The 23,197-nt window shown below is 44.7% G+C and overlaps 1 protein-coding gene across 2 annotated transcripts; it reads right to left on the reverse strand.

Annotated features, from left to right (window-relative positions):
* Nucleotides 1–3,062: 3,062 nt before the first annotated feature.
* On the reverse strand, nucleotides 3,063–17,837 carry LOC144263604 (uncharacterized). 2 transcript variants are annotated; one of them, XM_077814535.1, is made up of 3 exons: nucleotides 17,667–17,837; nucleotides 4,040–5,478; nucleotides 3,063–3,347 (listed from the first exon to the last, which is right to left on the reverse strand). In XM_077814535.1, exons 2-3 carry the CDS (start codon nucleotides 4,440–4,442, stop codon nucleotides 3,130–3,132), a joined length of 621 nt encoding a protein of 206 aa, XP_077670661.1. In that variant the 5' UTR covers nucleotides 4,443–5,478; nucleotides 17,667–17,837; the 3' UTR covers nucleotides 3,063–3,129. The 2 variants fall into 2 exon arrangements, with proteins under 2 accessions (XP_077670661.1, XP_077670662.1); XM_077814536.1 differs by lacking the exon at nucleotides 17,667–17,837 and having other exon boundaries at nucleotides 4,040–6,989.
* Nucleotides 17,838–23,197: the final 5,360 nt, after the last annotated feature.

Here is a 23,197-nt window from a genome sequence, read left to right on the forward strand (position 1 = left end):
GGGGGAGCTGAGATGGGAGAGGTGCGGAAGTTTACCGCAGCCTTTCATTGGCAGACACAGCCGCTTTCATCATTTCTCGGAAAAGTCGATTTCATTTTCACTTCCCTCCAGCAGCGGCAGCGAGCAGCAGCATGTTAGTGTGTTAGAGGCAGAGAGAGACACAGAAAGAGCTTTCAGTTCCAGGGCACAGAAAACTAAAGACACAAGACCGCATTTTCCCCTCCTCCAAATAATCCACAAATAAGTGACTGGGAGATTGTTCTCTTCTAGGGTGGAGTGGGATTTGGGGGGGAAATGTTCCAGTCTCCAGATCTCTATGGAAATATAGATTTAAAGGGAAAGAAAGGTATGTGCTGAAATTGGACATGCACAAGCTGGAACATAAAATGGTATGGAAAACAAACCTAGTGTCTTAAGTACATAAGAAATGGGACAAAATTAAAAGCCAAGTGAATATGGTTGGTTGAAGCGAAAATAGGTCCACAAATTCAGTATGCTTAATAAGCACAATGCAGGTCTGTGCTACCACTACACTGAGTATGTGCAAATGCAGCAGTTGGCCAGTGTATTCATGGCCAGCACATACTCAATTTCTCCACAGAAAGATCTATCTTATGTGCATGCACTTTGACCATTGCATCTGAAAATCTTAAATTTAATTTTCAAGCCTTCCTTTAGTCTTTATTCAAAGCTCCAGTTGTCACTGAAATAATAAATATTTCTCCTCTGGGGTCCCAATCCCACATGTCTTTGCTCAAATGGAGTATGAGTAAAAGTTTGCAGGAATAGGCCCTAGGATTATTCAGATCTTTGCAGTATGTTGTGTCAGAAAAAACATGGTCTAGTAGCTAGAGCATTATCCTGGGACTCAGGACCATTTCCCAGCTTCACCACAGGCTTCCTGTGTGACCTTGGGCAAGTCACAGAGGCCTGGTCTATTAAAATTTATACTAGCCCATAGCTACATTGATCAGGGATGCGGGGGGAAAATTACACACTCTAGTGACACAGCTATGCAGACTAAACCACCAGGATAGATGCACTTCATGCTGACAGAAGCCCTCTTCTAATGGTTAATGGCATTTGGGGAGGTGGTGTTCCCATACCAGTAAAACGTCTCCTTCTGTCAACGTACGCTCCACTCGTGGGGGTGGTTTCTTTACAGTGCTGGGAGAGCTCTCATTGCTCGTGAAGACATACCCTATCACGTCATGAGTGGCAGTGGAGTTATTCCTTAAACTACAAAGGCAAGAGGAGTGTGACATGGATCTCGCCCCGCGTAGTAGCTGTGACAGGAGATTGCTTGTGGCATTCACAGAGGTGCTGACCATTGTGGACCACCGTTCTGGGGCTCGGGAAACAAGCACTGAGTGGTGGGATCACATCGTCATGCACATCTGGGATGACGAGCAGTGGCTGCAGAACTTTCGGATGAGGAAAGGTACATTCATGGGACTGGGATGAGCTCACCCAGCCCTGTGGCGCAAGGACACAAGGATGAGAGCTGCCTTGTCGTTGGAGAAGTGAATGGCAATTGCACTGTAGAAGCTGGCTACTCCAGACTGCTACCAATCGGTCGCTAACCAGTTCGGAGTGGGAAAATCGACCGTCGGATGGACTCATGTTGACGGAAGTGTGCAGGGCCATTAATCGTATCCTGCTCCAGAAGACCGTGACTCTGGGCAATGTGCATGACATTGTGGCTGGCTTTGCACAAATGGGCTTCCCTAACTGCGGAGGAGCACTAGATGGCAGTAATATTCAAATTCTGGCACCAGACCACCTAGCCACCAAGTACATTAATCAGAAGGGTATTTCTCAATGGTTCTCCAGGCGCTTGTGGATCACTGTGGTAATGTCATGGGCATTAACACAGGCTGGTCCGGTGCACCTTTCCTGGCCTGTTCAGGAAGCTGCAAGCAGGGACTTTCTTCTTGGACCAGAAGATCACTATAGAAGTCAAAATGCCCATTAAAAGAAAAGGAGTACTTGTGGCACCTTAGAGACTAACAAATTTATTTGAGCATAAGCTTTTGTGAGCTACAGCTCACTTCATCGGATGCATGCCGTGGAAAATACAGTGGGGAGATTTATATACACAGAGAACATGAAACAGTGGGTGTTACCATACAAACTATAACAAGAGTGATCAGGTAAGATGAGCTATTATCCTGGGAGACCTTAATGCCATGGCTTATGAAGACATACACAGGGCACCTTGACAGCAGCAAGGAGCAGTTCAACAACAGGCTGAGGAAGTGCAGCATGGCTGTTGAGTGTGCTTTTGGTTGTTTAAAGGCCTATATGGGAGGCTGGACCTGGCCATTGACAATATTCCTATGTTTATCTCCATGTGCTGTATGCTCCATAATATTTGTGAAGGGAAAGGTGAAAGCCTCACTCAGGGCTGGACCACAAAGGCTCAGCGCCTGGAGGCTGAATTTGAACAGCCAGAGACCAGGGCTATCAGAGGGGCACAGCATGGGGCCATAAGGATCAGGGATGCCTTGAGGCAGCAATTTGAAGCTGAAAACCACTAATATTTGTTGCTATTCTCAGGAGTGCAGTGCTTGTAATGCTAAAAGGTGATTGTGGTTGGTGCAGACAATGCAGTATGAAGGTATAAGAAAATCGCCTGTTGCTTTGCAGGGCTTTGTTTGCTTTCAATTAATGGAATAACGATGGCTTTCAAACCAAAACAATTCTTTTATTAAAAAACAACAACCAGAGGAGAGAGACAAAAAAACACATCAGCACTGAGGGAGATGGGGGAAGGGAGGATCCCAGGAGGAGGTGGGGTCCCGGGATGGTTAAAGATTTGTGTATGTCCAGGTATCATATCCAACCTTCTCCTTTGGAGTACAGTACTTCAGCAGGACTAAACTGCAGAGGGACAGGTGTTGAGGGTACTGGGAGTCCACAGGGTTGGACTGTGACAGGGAAGGAGTAAAATGCCGCGGGTACAGAATGGTGCCAGGAGGTTGATAAGAGTGTGTTGGCGGTGTCTGGGGGACACATGGGAAAGCGTTCCGCGACGGCAGCTGCAGGGGCGGGCGGGCGGGCACGGAGCTGCTCGGTTTGCGGTGGTAGTAGTGCCTGGAGCGTGTCCGCTTGGCGCTCCATAATGTTTCAGAGTCGCTCCGTGGCTTCGTTCTGGCGCGCCGCGTTCTTCTTTCGGTCCCTCTTCTCGCTGTCCCGCCACTCCTTCAGTTCTTGTTTTTCCGCCACGGAGTGCATCATGACCTCACGCAGAAAGTCCTCCTTAGTTCTTCCTGGCTGCTTTCTAATTCTGCGCAGCCGTTCAGCCGGCGATAACAAAGGCGGAGGCTGGGTTCCGAAGGTCCTATCTGTGAAGCCAAAATGCAACATTTTACAGAAGCACTATTGTTTGCAACACAGAGACCACTGATTCAAAACACAGGCGCTATTCCCACACCTATCAGTAACTGGCTGACCCCAGGCAAGCACACATGAGTCACAAGACCTTCAAAATGTTGAGTAACTGCAGGGGCAGGGGAAGTGTTCCAGGACCGTACTGTACACTGGGTACGTGGCTCTTGGGGAGAACCAGCACTGCGGGGGAGTGAGGGGGCTTATAATAATTACTGTCCCCACATTTTCCACAGGCTGTGTTCATTATGGAAGATACCTCGCTGTTGACAGTGAGCAGGGAATCAAGGGAGGGTTTTCTTCAAGACTGCGCCTTCCGCTCTGGACATTATGCAACTCCCCTGTGTGCAGCAATGGTCCCTCCCCAGTAGCGGCAGAGAGGCATGGGAAAGTTACCGTTAATGGGGCAAGAAACAAAGCAGCTCTGCCAAGGAACCTGCAGAAGCAGATTGTCCAGTATCTCCATGAGAGTTTCCTGGAGTTCTCTGAGGCAGATTCCCATGAAGCGAGGGAGTCAATCAACACCCTGTTGCACCGCTCAGACTAGGCATGTGGTGGTACATGCATCATACAGACACAAGCCTGTTTTCTGCAACCCTCCTGCCTCCAACAACTCGCTTCAGCAATTCCCAAAATCAAAGCCACTTACCAGGGGCCTCCTCTCCTGTTTGCGCTTCGCCAACATCCGACAGCTGTGACTGGCTAGCCTCCTCCAGGGTAGAGAAAAGCTCCGGGCTGCGTGCAGCTCTGACCTCCGAGTCATGCTCTGCCTCTGGGCCTCCCTCCTCCTCCACATCTTTGTCCAAGGTTTCCTCCTCCTGGCTCGGTCCACTCTCAACGGGCACGCGAGCCACCAAAGTATCCACAGTGACCTTCACAGTGGTGGTGGGGTCACCACCGAGTATCACGTCCAGCTCTTTGTAGAACCAGCAGCTCATGGGCGCAGCACCAGAGCAGCAGTTTGCCTCCCACGCCTTGTGGTAGGCATTCTGCAGCTCCTTCATTTTGACCCTGCACTGCAGTGTGTCCCGGTCGTGGGCCCTATCATGCATCGTGAAATCTGCCCATGGGTATCATAATTCCTACGGCTGGAGCGCAGCTGGGACTGCACAGCCTCCACTCCCAAAATGCTGATGAGGTCCAGCAGTTCGGCATTGCTCCAAGCGGGGGATCGCCTGGTGTGTGGAGCGGGCATGGCCACCTGGAAAGATGCGCTGAGACCACTGCTTGCGTCACCGAACAAACAGGAAGGGGACTTTCAAAATTCCAAAGGAATTTAAGGGGTGTGGATGATGGTTGGTCACCTCAGGGCAGGGCAGTAGAGTTCAAACCGATGACCAGAGAGGTGATAACAGGCATTGTGGGACGCCTCCCAGAGACCAATCGCAGCGCTGTAATCGACCCAGGTTTCTACACTGGCACAGAGTGCTGCACGCCTCTCGTCGGGGTGGTTTTTTACAGCACTGCAACTGTGCAGTTTCTGCGCACTAAGTGGCTTGGCAGTGTGTGCACCTCAGGAGTTATACCACAGAAAGCTGCTTTACTGCACAGAAACTTGCCAGTGTCGACAAGGCCCGAGTCTCTCTGTGCCTCAGCTCCCCGTCTGTAAAATGGGAATGATAGTACTTCCCTGCCTTCGAGGGTTGTTGTGAGTTTCAATACTTTATAGAGTGTGATGTGCTTTGGCTTAGATACTACAGAAATGAGAGCCCTAATAATAAATACCTTAGATATATTTTCAAACATGACGGTAAAATAGCACTGAAGATACACGTAGTAGTTAGGATGATATTTATTTCTTGAAAATATAGGCCCCAATCCAAAGGGCGAGAGGGAAGACAAATAATCCTTACGCTCTTACTTAATTTTGCACATGTGATAGTAATCCCTCAATGTGCATGCATCTTTGCATGATTGGGCCTCAAGTAAGATTGCCAGGTGTGGTTTGAATTTGTAAATCACATTCATTTTTTTGTTTAAAGCACTGTATTTTAAATTTTAAAATAACAATAAGAAAGACAAAATGTGAATGACTGCAGCTCATCCATGACATGAAAATTCCCAGCACACTGGTTCAAACAACTCATTCTGGAAAAGGAGAACAGTGACAAGGGTGAGCTTATGCAATATTTGGTGACTCTTATAATTTCCAGTTATTTTACAGAATGATCTATCTTTAAAAGATTTTTGTTTCTTTTTCACACGATTTGCTGACATTTAAAATATTATAATATTGTTGTATTTAAAAATATACCTGTAAGGAAATCCTACATTTTTACAAAGAGTCAACAATGTCAATGACCATTGATATTTTAAAAAAATCATTTGGTCCATCCAGTGAAAACAGAAATCAAACTGTTTTAGTATATTTATTCATCTTTCCATATCTTATTTGTAGGGTTGTCAATTAGGGAACATTAGTCCACCATCTCTTCTATCTATGTGTGAGACTCCCTTTTTAAAAAATGAGAGGGACTATCTCTGTTCCTCCAAATATCTTCCAGACCATTGTCTCCTTTTCCCATTAGGTGTCCTGTTCTCCAGTTGGCCACAAACAGAGAAACATCTCCATTTATAGACTGTATTGGGAATGCAAAACTGCTTAACTAAGGCCCAACCAGTGGACATGGAGAGAAGGTGGATGACTGCAAGAGTCAAGAAAGTTACCTCTTCCCAAATCTCCCAGCAAAGACAGTGTCATCATGTCTCCCATTTTTGCTGCTGTTAGAGAGAGTCAGAAATTGGCTGCTGGATGTCTATGCATCATCCAGGGTTGTGCTCTCTCTTTGCAGCAGTACAGAAATGGAAATAAAAAAAAAAAAAGACAGGATGGCACAGAATTTGGTAATTCCAGAGTATACAGCACCCTTCACTTTTAGCACGCTGTTTCAAATCCAATCCATGTCAATAATGACTGAAAGGTATCACCATCTGAAGCCTGCTTGGTGAGCTGTGCAAAATGATTCGGTCCAGTTTCTCGTGTCCACATAATGAAAACTACCATCACACTTGACATCCATTTTGGACAGTTTGAGCTGACAGGCCAAGAACTAAATGAGCAATGATTGAGCGCGGCAACAAAATATTCTTTGCTGATAGTCTATAAATACAATTCATAAAATAAAAAGAAGGATCTCTGTAAATTATCCTTCTCCCTAGGGAAAAACAAACTGTATTTGTCCAGTTCTTCAATTCTCATCTCCTTCCCTGCACCCCAAACCCCTAAGGTCAAAAGCTGCAAGATATTCAGTGTTCCTTTCATCACTTATTTCATCACCTTAAGACTTCTTCAGCCATTGATATTACTGATAATATCTTACAGATTTAAGATATCCACATCCTGTTTCTGAAGAAACTTTAATAGTGATAGCAGGAAGCACAGAGCCTGAGGAGTGTCTAATGTTTGTGAAAAAAATAACTAAGTAGCTTAATCCCCAATTCATAGATTTCACAGGTTCCAAGGCCAGAAGGGACCATTATGATCACTTAGTCTGACGTCCTGTATAACAGGCCATAGAATTTCTCCAAAATAATTCCTAGACCAGATCTTTTAGAAAAACAGTGACTTTTTAAAAATGTCAGTGATGGAGAATCTACCACATCCCTTGGTAAACTGTTCTAGTGGTTAAAAATTTATACCTTATTTCCAGTCTGAATTTGTCTAGTTTCAATTTCCAGCCATTGGATCATGTTATACCTTTCTCTGCTAGATTGAAGAGCCCATTATTAAATATTTGGTGTTGTAGCCATGTTGGTCCCAGGGTATTAGAGACAGAACATGAGTGAAGTAGTATCTTTTGACAGGTTTCAGAGTAACAGCCGTGTTAGTCTGTCTTTGCAAAAAGAAAAGGAGTACTTGTGGCACCTTAGAGACTAACCAATTTATTTGAGCATGAGCTTTCGTGAGCTACAGCTCACTTCATCGGATGCATACTGTGGAAACTGCAGAAGACATATCTTTTGCTGGACCAACTTCTGTTGATGAGAGAGAGAAACTTTTAAGCTCTTCTTCTGATCTGTGAAATGGAGTGTCACAGCTAAATACAAGGTGGAACAGACGGTTTAGCGTAAGTAGTTAATATATATTTCAAGGGGACATTCAAGGTTAAGTGGTCCATTAACACCTCTCCAGTCATTCAGGGTGGGAAGTGGGGGGGAGAGGGCAGTTTAGTGCATTACAGATTGTTGTAATAAGCCATAAACCCAGTGTCTCTACTCAGGCCATGCTTTTTGGTATGTAGCAAAGTTATTAATTTAAACTCCCAGACTCATCTTCTGAAGATATTGTGCAGGTTTCCTTTCAGGATGAGGACTGAGGGGTCAGATATAGAGTGATCGCTTTCTGAAAAGTTTTCACCCACAGGTGATGTGGTGTCTTTTATCATTTTTCTGTGAGAGTTCATTCGAGAATGTAGTGATTGCCTGGTTTCACCCACATAATTGCTGGGCTCTGACTGCGGTACTCCACATGTTCTGACATGCATGTGTAGGACCCATGGATTTTGAAAGGTGTGTTGTGGGGGTATTAATTGTCGTAACAGTGCAGAAACCTGCACAACACCTTCAATAGACAAGCCTGAGAGTTTAAATTCATAACTTTGCTAGATACTAAAAATCATGGACTGAATAGAGACACTGGATTTACGGCTTATGACAACAATCTGTAACCCACTAAACTACCTTCTCAGCCTTGCTCCCCCATGGCTGGAGGGGTGTTAATGGGCCACTTCATCTTGAATGGTCCCTTGAAATGTATGTTAACTACTTATACTAAACAATCTGTTCCACCTTTTATTTAGCTATGACACTCTGAATACACTTCCCAGACCTGAAGAAGAATCTGTGTAAACTTGAAAGTTTGTCTCTCTCACCAGCAGAAGTTGGTCCAATAAAAGATATTACCTCACCCACCTTGTCTCTCTAATGTTCCCCACGTAGGTATGCTTCCCCTAAATGGAAGCAAGGTATTTATTAAGTACATGCCTAACTTTAAGCACATGATCAGTCCCATCAGAGTCAGAGAAACCAACCATATGATTAAAGTTAGGCATGTGGATAAGTACATTACCTGAAATGGGGCCAAAAGAAGTAGAGAGTCCAACTTTCAAATTCTAGCTTACAGAATCCTGGCTCTCCCCTCCATTCTGCCTCAGTAACTGCACTCACCTTTGGTGGTCTTTTTGTTTCTCATGCCTCCCACTCTAGAGGACACAGAGCGTCACTTGAGCCTGTTCCTGCTGTTTCCATCCTCTTCTTCCTTGGTGGAGTCACTTTCTACTCCTTTGAAATGGATATTGTTATTTACATTCCCCCCATGCTTAGCATCCTCTTTCCTGGTTGACTTCAATGTCTGGTTCTCCTTCCTCCTCTCCTCCTAATCCTACTCTACACTCTCCTCATAGTTGCAACTTCCATATAGATAATACGTCTGATCTTGCTGGCTCCCATTTGCCCTCCCTCATGTCCTCCTTTGTTCTTCAGGTCTGGATTGATTCCCCTACTCACTGTCCTGGCAACCCTTTTGAGCTAATCTTCACCTTGTCTCTAGTCTCCAGGTTCCCTTTCTCACTCTCTACTGCACTGGTGTATGATTTATACAGTGGCGGATTAGCGGCCCCACTCCGCCCACCCAGGGCTCCTGCTGAGGAGCGGGAGAAGCCACCCCTCCCCGATCCTGCTCCCCAGCAGGAGTGCTGGGCAGAGTGGCATGGCAGGGCAACTCGCACGACCCGACCCCATTTCCCTGGCAGGGAGACTACAGGCAGAAGGGGTGGGGACGGGCCCCCACTTGCTCTGGCCCAGGGCCTCTGGATTTATATCATGTCTGCCAGTTTGCGGCGTTGGTTGCTGTGTTACTGGAGTTCGTAGAGCACAAGGCCCTACCTCCAGACATTTTCCACAAACAGATGTTATTTCCACAAATCTATATGGAAATCACCTTCATCTGTAACTCTTTCATTCAGTGAAAAGAACAGATTATGCAATTAATTAATATTAGTGATCCCCTGAAATGATTATCATAGCATCATAGTATTATTATGGCAGGTGTCACCAGGTGACACTGATACACATAGGCCAGGTCTACACTACAGACTTATATTGGTATAACTACATTGCTCAGAGGTGTGAAAAATCCACACCCTTGAGCAAGGTGGTTTTACTGAGGCAATCCCCAGCTTCTCCCGTCAACACAGCTACTGCCTCTCAGGGAGGTGGCTTAACTATCCCAAGGGAAGAACTTCTCCCATTGGTGAAGGAGCATCTTCACTTAAGCAGTACAGCAGCACAGCTGCACTGGTGAAATTGCGCTGACACAGCATTTTAAATGTAGACCTGCCCTTAGTCTTTCAAGTCCTTTTTCTTAGTGTGCCAGCAAATATTCAGAATTGAGAAGACATGCTGTGCTGTTAGGTTTTGTTATGCAAGGGTCTGTGTAGAGCTTGAGGTCCTTGGAGAGAGCACCGTAAGAGCAGTGGGAGAGTTTGGTGTCTGCCTGAGGCCTGGCTCAACAACACAAAGTTAGGTCAACATAAGCCGATGCAGTCCAGTCAGTCCCAGCAGTTAAGCCTGGGCGAGCCTGATGCAGGGGAAGGAACCTGGGGTAAGTGTGTAAATGTTTTTCCCGTTACAATGAGGTACTGATGGCACCCCAGCTTAGCCAGGCACAACCATCGACTTTTCATTAATTTACTTTGTCTAGAAGAGGGAGCCAAAGATTTCTAGGGATGGTGGCCTTATTTCTTCCTTCACAGTAGGACACTTTCCCACGCCAGTCGGTGGTAACTTCAGCAGGCACCATTGCAATAAATACGCTAGCAGCATACAGGTCTGGGCAGCTTCAGGACACCAGCTGTGCTCTTTTTGCCAGTAGGTCCACAAGAGTCCGCAGCATCTGTTTGCTGCCAGAGAAGCCCTGTTATGTCCTGGTGCTCTCCTTTTCCTGCTGAGTCTACTGGGCCTGTCACCTGTCTGCTCTTTCCTTCTCCATACAGCCTGCCACACTCACCCTCCAGGCCCTCTGCTCACAGACTGATGCAGCACTGGCTTGCAGGATCTTGCTGAACATGTCATCCCAAGTCCCTTTCTTTCTCCTCCTCATTTCCATCACTGCTGGGGGGGCCAAACTCATCCTGGCTGGTGCGGTGACTGGTGCCATGCATGAGCAATCCAAAGCAGAAGTGTCAATAAGCATATCTTGATTAACACTATAGGGGGGCAAGGCAAGGGAGTAACTCTCACTTTCTGTTGTGATTATCCTGACAATGGTAGCTCTGTGTGTTTTATCTGCAGCTGCTGTCATTATGGCCTTTACGGGTCCCTCCTCCGCAACTATGGAACTCCTGAACCAGACAAGGAGGAGAAAGAAGAGGACTTGGGATGACCTGTTCAATGAGATTCTGTGAGCCAGTGCAGCATCAGACAGTGAGCAGAGGGCCTGGAGGGTGAACATTGTAGGCTGCATGGCAAAGGAAAGGCCGGAAGTCTCAGCAGGAAAAGAAGAGGGAGATGCACCAAGACATAATGGGGCTTCTCTGGCAGCAACCACAGACGCTGCAGACTTTTGTGAACCTACAAGTTCAGCAATCATGGGCTCACCTCCCTTTGTAGTTCATGGACAACCGCAATATAGCACCTCCCTCCACCCCCCTCAACATTCCACATGGCATCAGGGGCTGCATCACTACCCCCACTGCTGCACACTGGTGGTCAGTAAGGACAACCAGTTTCACGTACACTGGCCTGTGAGAATCACGCTTTCTGTATGTGTAGCCAAAACAGACACGAATGGTCTTTCCCCTCGTTAAGTTCTGTTCCATTAATTTATTTTATTTTTAATGTATTTGCTTTTAAATTGCACGGATTTTTTTTTTTTTGCAGTGGTTTTCTTACTCAGCAAAATTCAGTTTTTTTGGAAAATAATTCATCTTTATTAGTTCCCAACTTATGCTGCAGAGTGCCTAGAGGTACTGAAAACACTCACGTAGTTGTTATTGTACAGTGTGCCACAACTCATAGGATCAGTGATAAACACAGCATAATAATCATAAAGGTACAGCAAGCATCGTAAAGTGAGTAGGTACACTGACAGTGTTCTATTCATAGATGTACACCAAGCACCACACAATTCCTAGCAGGCCCCAGAACTGCAGGGCCAGGTACAGAACAGTCCACCACAACACATTACTGTGGCTCACTGTTAAAGTGCTCTTTCATGGCCTCCCTCAATCGTAGAGCTCCATATTGAGCTCCAATAGCTCTTGTACCTGACTTCAAACTCAGCAGAGTGCCCCTCTATCCCAGCGGCAACTTTTGCCTCACAGATATTATCCAGGACCCAGGAAGAAACTATAACCACTGGGATATTTTTCTCACAGAGCTCCAGTCTTGCGAGTAAACAACACCATGCTCCCGTCAATCTACCAAATGCACATTCAACATCATTCTGCACCTGCTGAGCTGATAATTGATGCTTTCCTTGGTGCTGTCAAGGTGTCTGTTGAACATCTTCAAAAGCCAGTGAAGCACGGGGTAGGCCAAGTCCCCCAGGATCAATATTGGCATTTTAATATCATCAGTGGTAATCTGCAAGTCGGGGAAAAAAAGTCCCAACTTTCTGTGGGACTTAAAGTCCTGTGTTCTTAAAGATCCAAGTGTCATGCACCTTCCCAGACCAGCCAACATTGATGGTGAAGCATTCCTGGTGTTCCGCCAACACTTGTATAGTCATAGAAAATTAGCCCTTTCTGTTGATATTCTCTGTGGCAAGGTGGTCTGGTGCCAAAATAGGGATATGTGTGCTCTCTATTGTTTCACCATGGGTCGGGAACCCTGTAGCTGCAAATCCATCCACTGTGTCCTGCACATTCCCAAGAGCACAGTCTTGCATAGCAGGACATGATTAATGTCCCTACACACTTCAGTGACAATGACCCCCCACAACGGATTTTTCCAACTCCAAAATGATTTCCCACTGACCAATACCAGTCTGGCATTGCAAGTTTCTACAGTACAATTGGTATTTGCTTCTCCACTGTCAGAGCAGATCTCATTTTGGTGTCCCTGCACTGGAGAGCTGGGACAAGCTCAGTGCACAGATCCAGGAATGTGGTTTTGCAGATCCAAATGTTCTGCAGACACTGCTCATTGTCCCCAACCTCCATTATGATGTAATCCCACCAGTCAGAGCTCATTTCTCAGACCCAGAAACAGCATTTACAGCTGCTCCATGAATGCCACCAACAGCTTTGAACTGACTTTGACTATGTCCCACAGCAATCTGTCCTCTAATAAATTATCTTGTTCCCAGCTGATTCAGTTCTTGAAACTCTGCAAATACCGGCGGAGAAGAATGCATCCTGTGTTTGCAATGCTTATGACAATAGTGCAGAGCTGTGCAGGTTACATATATCAACCAGAGATGGCGAACGGTGAAAAGGACCACATGCCTTCCTGGGATTTTTAAAAAAGGCATGAAAATTATGGGATATGGATGAAATTATGGGATGGAGAAAGTTGTATGCTGGGAAGTTGACCTCTTGCTCCCAGTCACATCTGTGCACCTTGTTCTGCCCCACTATGCATTGCCAAAATGTCCTAAAAGACATGGTGCTGGACAGTGGTCTGTTGCACACTGCAATACCTACCGATGGTGCACCACACTGTGCATCAACACAAGCACAGCACGGACTCAAGGAGCCAAGTGGGTATGTGCACGAGCAATATATTTACGGCGGTAGCTGTATGCCAGGGTGACTTGCGTTGGCCAAAGTATGTAGTGTAGACATGGCCTGAGGTCTCTGAATATAATCAATTTTGGATGCAGAGCTGCTCCCTGGGTTGGGTTGAGATTTCTAAAAGAAGGGATTGCCCTGCCTCGTGTTTGACCACCTTTGTTTCAGGGTTGGTGTATATGTGTAACTAAAACAAGTTATGTTGATAATATAGAATTTGTGTCATTGATTTCTCCTCCACTGGGAGGCACCTGGAAGGCCCTGGGCTTTAGCCACTTCTTGACAAAAGGGTGTCAGAACAGGACACTGGGGTTGGAGGATGGGGCAACAGTATTTATAGAAGGAACCTGAAATGTCTCTGACAGTTTTAGATGCTAAGCAGTTTTTAAATGGTTTTAGCCTTTGTGATGCAAAAGCCTGATCCTGCAACCCTTATTTACACATGTAATCCCACGAAAGACAACTGGATGCAAGTAAGGGTTTACACTAGGCTCATGTTGTTTAGCTTCAGGTCTGCACTCTTGATGAGAGGGGCTATTGACTTCAATGGGAGTAGGATCAGATTTTTAATGAGTGTCTGTATTAATGTCAGGTATTGTACATGGGCTAAATCCTGTTCACACAAGTCAGCCACTGAGCTCAGCAGGACTAATCCTGTGCACAAAATTAAGCTTTTGCATATGTGATTGCACAATTGAGGTGTTAAATGGAAGCAGGAACAAGGCTAGAATTGCCAATTTTGGTTGGATGTATTCCTGGAGGTTTCATCACATAACATACTCTTTAATTAAAGATTAATCTTTAATGCCTGGAGACTCCAGGACAATCCTGGAGGGTTGGCAACCCTAAACAGGGCTCATTGACTGCTATGGGACTACTACTCACAAAAGGCAAGTAGGTTTTTTGCTCCATATAACTTAACTTCTTTCAAATGCCAGAGTGGCTGAGAGGCAAATAAAGCCTTGCACTTTTTTTTGAGAAAAGAAAAGGAGTACTTGTGGCACCTTAGAGACTAACCAATTTATTTGAGCATGAGCTTTCGTGAGCTACAGCTCACTTCATCAGATGCATACCGTGGAAACTGCAGCAGACTTTATATATACACAGAGAATATGAAACAATACCTCCTCCCACCCCACTGTCCTGCTGGTAATAGCTTATCTAAAGTAATCTTCAGGTTAGGCCATTTCCAGCACAAATCCAGGTTTTCTCACCCTCCACCCCCCCACACAAATTCACTCTCCTGCTGGTGATAGCCCATCCAAAGTGACAACTCTTTACACAATAAGAAAAGGAGTACTTGTGGCACCTTAGAGACTAACCAATTTATTTGAGCATGAGCTTTCGTGAGCTACAGCTCACTTCATCAGATGCATACCGTGGAAACTGCAGCAGACTTTATATATACACAGAGAATATGAATTGTTTCATATTCTCTGTGTATATATAAAGTCTGCTGCAGTTTCCACGGTATGCATCTGATGAAGTGAGCTGTAGCTCACGAAAGCTCATGCTCAAATAAATTGGTTAGTCTCTAAGGTGCCACAAGTACTCCTTTTCTTTTTGCGAATACAGACTAACACGGCTGTTACTCTGAAACCTTTTTTTTGAGAGGGACACATTGACACCCATATGTAAAATAAATTAACTAGTGATAACATAGGAAATTGCCCTAGAACCACCCATTTAGAATGAGGTTATAGAAAACAAATATTACTCAAACAATCCTACAGCAGAAGTGGTTTGTACTGATTTCAGCATTTCCAAGGTAATTCACAGCAGGAGCCATTTCTTTTGAACAATATAAGTCAAATTCTGCCTGGCATAACTTCTTCAGTTTTCAGTGAGGTTATACAGAGGAGGAAAGTTCTCCCGAAAAGTTTAATGAGTGCTCCAAAGTGTGGAGATTTTGATCATGGTAGATAATGTTTCCCAGTTCATACTAACATTCAGCTACTTTGCCTCCTGATGACTAGGAGTTTGTTTTTTAATAATTCTTTTATTTTAATAATTATTACAGAGAACTGCTTCAGGGCAGAACAATCTAAGAAGGCTGCTATTTTAATACTAGGAGGGGGTTAATTCAGTATCTGAATTAATACTGAAATGTGCAGCATTGCAGAAAAATGTTCTGGATGGGAATTTTTTTTAATTGCCAGTTTTTACGTCCATATAAAAATACTTCTCTGACCAGCTTCTCTCCTTGCCAATATTCGGATTATTATTTATATCATCGTAGCACCTAAGAGCCCTAGTCCTGGGCCAGGACCCCATTGTGCCAAACACTGTACAAACACAGGACAAGATGGTCCCTGCCCCCAAAGAGTTGCAGTTCTTTACAGTTCTCCAGCAACTAATGGTGTTCAGGGAAACACCTGTGGAAGGTAGCTGATGAGCTGTCAAATGCAAGAGCTGGTCTGTTCACTTAAAACCTAAGACACACTCCCACCCCTCATAACAAAAATAAGACACATCATTAGTGGCACTTTATCAAGCTGCTGAAGAAATGCAGGCCAGGAAGACACAAATAATAGCTAATGTCACACACAATTGGTATTAAGCGAGCTATATCGCAGTGATGCCATTTTTTATTTAATGTGTACATTAAATACGTTGGCTGAACAGTAGCGTAGAGGAGTGGGAAGAGATTAGCATGCACTTAAGCCAACAATGTAGCAATGAAATAGAAAAGTATAACTGAAGTCTAGCCTCTCTTTTCTCTTCATTTTATTGGTCATGTTCTTGGTTTTGCTGCAGTACATAAGCTCCATCTTTCTATCAATCAATCTATCCTTATGCATTTTTATATCATTTTCTTTAGGGGATGAGGGGAGCAGAAATAATGGGTTGACTTCATACCAACAATGTGATTTTGCTTGTTATTTGTGTCTCTTGGCACTTTGACACTCGTGTTTTGAATGGTTTAAAAGAGGGGAAATCAATCCCTTTTAAAACCTTTACATTACCTTGAAATTTCAGGACTGAAGTGGTTCTTGGTGTAAGGAACATGGAATAGAGCCAAACAGCATCAATACACTTTAGCTAAAATTAATCTCAAAGGCTTCTGCACTTTACTAGACAATTTCACTCTAAATGGATGCATCTAGGGCAATTTTTTTCCCAACTAAATTGAGTGAAGTATAAAAGGGATAAGTGATACATCTTCACTTACTTTGCTGAAGCAAAGCAAATTTTATCTTCCAGAAACAATGAATTATTAAGATCTTTACATCTAATTTTAGATTTAAATGAAGATTTTGATTTAACCAGTTCAGAAATGCTGTCTGTGCATAAATCAGGTACTCTCTCTTCTTTTTGACATTTTTCTAACTAGGCTTTTGGGGTTTTTTTTACAGTTAAATTCTGTGACAGGGCATCATCGCTGTCCTATCTCTTTTCTAGCCACAACCCACAACCTTGGAAGACAGGCCAGTCCTTGCTTGGCAGCCCCCCAACCTGAAGCAAATACTCACCAGCACCTACACACCAGACAACAAAAACACTAACCCAGGAACCAATCCTTGCAACAAACCCTGCTGCCAACTCTGTCCACATATCTATTCAAGGGAGACCACAATAGGACCTAACCACATCAGCCACACCATCAGGGTCTCGTTCACCTGCACATCTACCACTGTGATATATGCCATCATGTGCCAGCAATGCCCCTCTGCCATGTACATTGGCCAAACTGGACCATCTCTACGCAAAAGAATAAATGGACACAAATCAGCCATCAAGAATTGTAACATTCAAAAACCAGTAGGAGAGCACTTCAATCTCCCTGGACACGCAATAACAGACTTAAAAGTGGCCATTCTTCAACAACAAAACTTCAAAAACAGACTTCAGTGAGAAACTGCAGAACTGGAATTAATTTGAAAACTTGACACCATCAAATTAGGCCTGAATAAAGACTGGGAGTGGCTTGGTCACTACAAAAAGTAATTTTCCCTCTGTTGATACTCATACCTTCTTGTCAACTGTTGGGAATGGGCCACATCCACCGTGATTGAATTGGTCCCTCACTTGGTAAGGCAACTCCCATCTTTTCATGTGCTGCATATTTATATCTGCCTACTGTATTTTTCAAGCATCTGATGAAGTGGGTTATAGCCCACGAAAGCTTATGCCCAAATAAATTTGTTAGTCTCTAAGGTGCCACAAGGTCTCCTCATTGTTTTAATCCACTAGAAGACCTTCTTCTGATCAAACACCTTGTGCAACTTATTCACAATGTTCTTTCTCAGCACCTTAACAAACTTGTGCAGCACTGTGTTTCCAATTGCATACAATCCTTAGCTCACTGATCCAAGGAGGGGAAAAACTGATGGTATCTTCTCCTGAGAGATGCAATGGCAACGCCAAGGCCCTGGTAAGCCTGCCACTCTCTTTCTCCCCCGCCCCCCCCCACAGCACTTCGTTCCTGTGCCTCTTCTACCCTATGGGTAAAGGGTTAATTAAAGTTTGGGGCTCCTCTCAGCCCATCCCAATTCACCGAGTAGGTACAGCTCCTGCTAATCAGGACTCTTCCTGAGCAACTACCTGTAGTTGAGGTGCATCAGTTGCTGTTTCCCAGAACTGTGTGTGACAATGGTCCATCCTTGCCTCTGTGGGTCCCGTGTTTCCTGGTGGATTTCGCTAGCCTCAGAGGCTCACTGTGATCCTCCATGTAACCCTTCTTTCTCTAGAGACAAGGGTCACAGTCTACTGAGCCATTTTCATCATAAGCCAGCGAGGGAGGTGAGGAGAAGTTATCCTTCCTTGCACAGTCTCTGTTGTCTCCCAGTCTCAGTGATTAATCAGGGGGCAAAGGTTGTGGGGTGGGGGGGGAGCCCAGGCCCACCCTCTACTCCGGGCTCCAGCCCAGGGACCCTAATAGTATCAGCTATGGTAGCTGACCTTTTAGAAACATGACATGTACAATTCCCTGGGCTACTTCCCCCACAGCAGCCCTCACTTCCTCAAGCTCCACTTCACCCTTACCTCAGGGCCTCCTTCCTTGTGCCTAATATGGTGTATACTACTCAGCCTCTCCAACAGCACAACTTCCTCCCACAGCTCCTGACATGCACACCCACCTGACTAACTGGGAGGCTTTTAACTAGTTTCAGCCAGCCCCGATTGGCTTCAGGTGTCCCAATCAACCTAGCATCCTCCCTGCCTTCTGGAAAGTTCTTAATTGGCCCCAGGTGTCTTAATTGACCTGAAGTAGCTGCCATTTCACTTATCCTGGTACCAGGGATTTGTTTAGCCTGGAGCTAATATAGCTATCTTCCACTACTTTTCTATAGCCATCTGGCCTTGCCCTGTCACATCTGTCACAGATTTCCTGATGTGAAAAAATTCTTTACAATGATACAGATCAGTGGTACCACTAACTGAGAGTGAGTTTCTGTCCCTGAATATACCATACCTCATGTGGAATCCCATTGAAATTAATGGGGCTATTTGTGAAGTAAAGTAGAACTCAGTGTGTTCTTCCTTTCCTGCCTTGTATGGTGGAAAGGAAGTGGAGGCAAACCTGGCTTTAAGCTACCTTCGTGCCTCCTTCATTCTGGTTGTGTGTGTATCACTGCGTATATTTACACTACAGTTAGAGAGACAAGATGGGTGAAGTAATGAATGAACTCACACAGGAAAGTGATGAAAGACAAAAGCACTCCATCACCGGCTGCGGGTGAACACTTATCAGAAAAAAGAAAAGGAGTACTTGTGGCACCTTAGAGACTAACCAATTTATTTGAGCATGAGCTTTCGTGAGCTACAGCTCACTTCATCAGATGCATACCGTGGAAACTGCAGCAGACTTTATATATACACAGAGAATATGAAACAATACCTCCTCCCACCCCACTGTCCTGCTGGTAGTAGCTTATCTAAAGTAATCATCAGGTTAGGCCATTTCCAGCACAAATCCAGGTTTTCTCACCCTCCACCCCCCCACACAAATTCACTCTCCTGCTGGTGATAGCCCATCCAAAGTGACAACTCTTTACACAATATGCATGATAATGAAGTTAGGCCATTTCCTGCACAAATCCAGGTTTTGTGCAGGATTTGTGCAGGAAATGGCCTAACTTCATTATCATGCACATTGTGTAAAGAGTTGTCACTTTGGATGGGCTATCACCAGCAGGAGAGTGAATTTGTGTGGGGGGGTGGAGGGTGAGAAAACCTGGATTTGTGCTGGAAATGGCCTAACCTGATGATTACTTTAGATAAGCTATTACCAGCAGGACAGTGGGGTGGGAGGAGGTATTGTTTCATATTCTCTGTGTATATATAAAGTCTGCTGCAGTTTCCACGGTATGCATCTGATGAAGTGAGCTGTAGCTCACGAAAGCTCATGCTCAAATAAATTGGTTAGTCTCTAAGGTGCCACAAGTACTCCTTTTCTTTTTGCGAATACAGACTAACACGGCTGTTACTCTGAAACTTATCAGAAAGCAATCACTCTCTATCATTCTGACCTCTCAGTCCTTATCCTCAAAGGAAACCTGCACAATGCTTTCAAAAGATGAGCCTGGGAGCTTAAATTCATTACTCTGCTAGACACTGAAACTCATGGACTGAACAGACATACTGGATGTCTTATATTATAAGGCTTATTATAACAATCTGTTACCCACTAACTCCCTCTCCCCATTTTTGTCCTATGACTGCGGAACTGTTAATGGGCCACTCTACCTTGAATGTCCCTTACAATATGTGCTAACTACTTATACTAAACAGTCTGTTCCACCCTTGCGTTTTGCTGTGATCCTGGGAGTTCCTTTCCCAGACCTGAAGAAGAGCTCTGCAGGGCATGGCTACACTGGAAACACAAGGAGATTAGCTCCCAGCGCTTGGAGCCGGTTTACACTAGCGCTTTAAAGTGCTCTGACTTACTGCGCTCAGGGGCGTGATTTTTCACACCCCTGAGCCAGCAAGTTAGAGCACTATAAAATGTGAGTGCAGCCAAGCCCTTAGCTCCATAGCTTGTTTCTATCACCAACAGAGGTTGGTCCAGTCAGGGGTGTGTGCAAGAATTTAAATTTGACCCCCGTTTGGGGTCCCCGGAGGAGCTCAATCTTCCCTCCCTCCGCCCTGCCCAGCCCCAGCAGGAGCTCAGTCTTCCCTGCCTCTGTGGCTCTGGGGCCAGAGAAGTTCTGTGCTCTGTGATTACTGGGGGGGGGAGGGGGGGGGCTGGTGCCCCTGCTTACCCCCTCTTGTGCATGCCTCTAAGTCCAATAAAAGATATACCTCACCCAGCTTGTCTTTCTTATATCTTGGGACCAACACAGCTACAACTACACTGCATACACTGCAATATGACATCTGCGGCTGGACCGTGCCAGCTGGCTCTTTAATTGCGGTTTAGACACTTGAGTTCAGGCTGGAGCCCAGGCTCTGGGACCCTGTGTCTGGCATGGGCCAGCTGCAGGTATCTAATTGCCATGTAAACATACCTATAGAGTGTGCCAAGGGATGCTCTAAATTGTGCCATTTTGTAATGACCCGCTATAGCAGTGGTTCTCAACCTTTCCAGACAAGTGAACCCCTTTAAAGAGTCTGATTTGTCTTAAGAAGAAAAGGAGTACTAGTGGCACTAGTATTCCTTTTCTTTTTGTGAATACAGACTAACAGGGCTGCTACTCTGAAGCCTGATTTGTCTTGTGTACCCCCAAGTTTCACCTGACTTAAAAAGTACTTGCTTACAAAATCAGACATAAAAAAGTGTCACAGCCACACTATTACTGAAAAATTGCTTATGTTCTCATTTATACCATAGAATTATAAAATAAATCAGTTGGAATATAGATATTGTACTTAAATTTCAGTGTATAATATATAGAGCAGTATGAACAAGTTTCCGGCCAATGGGAGCTGTGGAGCTGGTGCTCGGGGCTGGGGCAGTGTCCGGAGCCCCCCGGCCGCGCCTCCACCTAGGATCCGAGGGACATGTGGCCGCTTTCAGGGAGCCACGTGGAGCCAGCTAGGGAGCCTGCCAGTCCCGCCAGCCCCCGCTCCTCCCCCCACACCAGCAGGGGTCCCCCCCCGAGCACCCACTGCACTCCAGGGTTGCCCCTGCCCCAGAGCACCCAAGATTAAGTTAGGAGTATATAGTACAAGTCATGGACAGGTCACGGGCCATGATTTTTTGTTTACTGCCTGTGACCTGTCCATGACTTTTACTAAAAATACCCATGACTGAAACATAGCCTTATCTATAGACTATTATGTTGACCTAGAACAGCCAGAGTTCAGTGCTTTCTGACCATGCCGCCAATCACCTCTGCCTCCTTCGACCTACCCCTGACATGCCCCCCTATGTTGGGGGCTGAGAGGGGGCAGCACAAAGCCATTATGCCAACTCTATGTCATCACCTACAATGAAGGGTGTTCTGTGAGGGCAATTTAAGCATCCTTTACAGACCTTTTATAACACTCTGGTGGTGTGAAGGGGCCATTTTGTAATGCAGAGTCTGTACAATGTGAGCAAAAATGGTAGAAATGGGTCCTAAATTTCTAAGGGGTTACTTAGGTGTTGCTCTTTCTTTTGGGAGATCCATCTCCCTGACTGCAACAGAGCTGGACTACTAGGTAGTTTGTCACTTAAAGTTCTCTAAATAGAAAGGATTTTTTAAAAAAGCTCTTCTGCCTTATGTTAAAATAGGTATTAAATATTACCAATCCATGTGCAAGCACCTTTACAATTTCAGCTGCTTTAAGAATCATAGTCAGCACTTAATAATTAAAAGAAGAAAAATCTTTAAATCATGAGTTATTTCTGTTGATTGCCCCTGTGTATTTTTACAGAGCACACTGATCTGCCAAATGTGTCCATGAGTCTGTCTATTTGTGAGAGATAGAGACCCTAGGAAAGGAGCTAGGGAATGGATTAGTAGCTCCTTGCATACAAAACTGCCCATCTTTCAGTGACCCACCTTTCCATATGAAGGGGACCAAATTCAGCCCTGACAAAAGCAGGGACAGCTCCTCCCACTGAAGTCAATGTAACTGCAGTCATTTAAGTGCATCTTGTGCCCATGTGCTCCAGGGCAATACTTTGCACAGGAAGTACAGTACACTCATTTTCTGAAATGATACAATATAGCGACGTAAAACAGCTGGCCAGGGTGAGCTGTTTCTGGAATACAAACCACTGATGACTCATCCTTCTCTTAGCCCATCTCTCTGCACTTCTCTTTATGACAAGTCATTTCTGTCATTCTGACTGTTGCCCATTTTCAGATCTGCTAAACCGATATAACAAAGGCAAGATATATTTCATACACAGGATACTAGAAAAGTATAGACAATCTGTGGCAAGGGCTTGGACAACTATATCTTCATTGAGGAGTATAAATGCCAAAATTAATTTTAATTCATCCGTTCCCAAAACTTGCCGTGTTTATTGAACTCTGAATTAATCATGGGGCAAGTTTACAGGGAGTTCGCCTGGTAAAAATACTACTTTAATGCTGCTGGGATTCTTTTATATCATGAATTATATGCTAGGACGTCTTTTTACTATTCCACATCTAAGCAAAAATGCGCTTTCATTCTCTCACAAATGGAGTGTGCATGAAGGTGAACTTGTTGGTTCAGCAAGCATTGGTCACAAAAATCAATGGACACCATTCTCTGCTGCTCTATATTGGGGGAATTCTACTGCAGTCAATGGGTTGGAGCCCATTTGCACCTAAAGAAAATTTGGCCCATTAAAAAAAGAATCCAGCAAAGTTCTTTTATAGGTCCCAATTCAGCAATGTCCTTAAATATCATTGACTTCATTGGGAGTTAAACATGTACTTCAGTGCTATGCTGACTCAGGGCAGTAATGGTTTATTGACAACCATAGGGAAAAAAAGACTAGAGTAAGGAATTTGTGCAAAGCGATTCTCCTTATGATTTATGTCTGAAATATGGGGCAAACATATCAAATAAATCAAAGCAAGATCATATACGTTGATTTAAATACTAGGATCTTAATCCTCCTCTCAGGAAAGTCTGTGGTGTTTTGCCATTGATTTCAATGAAAGCAAGATCAGGCCTCTGTATATTAATTTTGGATTGTGTCATAAAAGTAT

The sequence above is a fragment of the Eretmochelys imbricata genome, chromosome 4 (assembly GCF_965152235.1).
Source record: "Eretmochelys imbricata isolate rEreImb1 chromosome 4, rEreImb1.hap1, whole genome shotgun sequence".
Lineage (NCBI taxonomy): Eukaryota > Metazoa > Chordata > Testudines > Cheloniidae > Eretmochelys > Eretmochelys imbricata.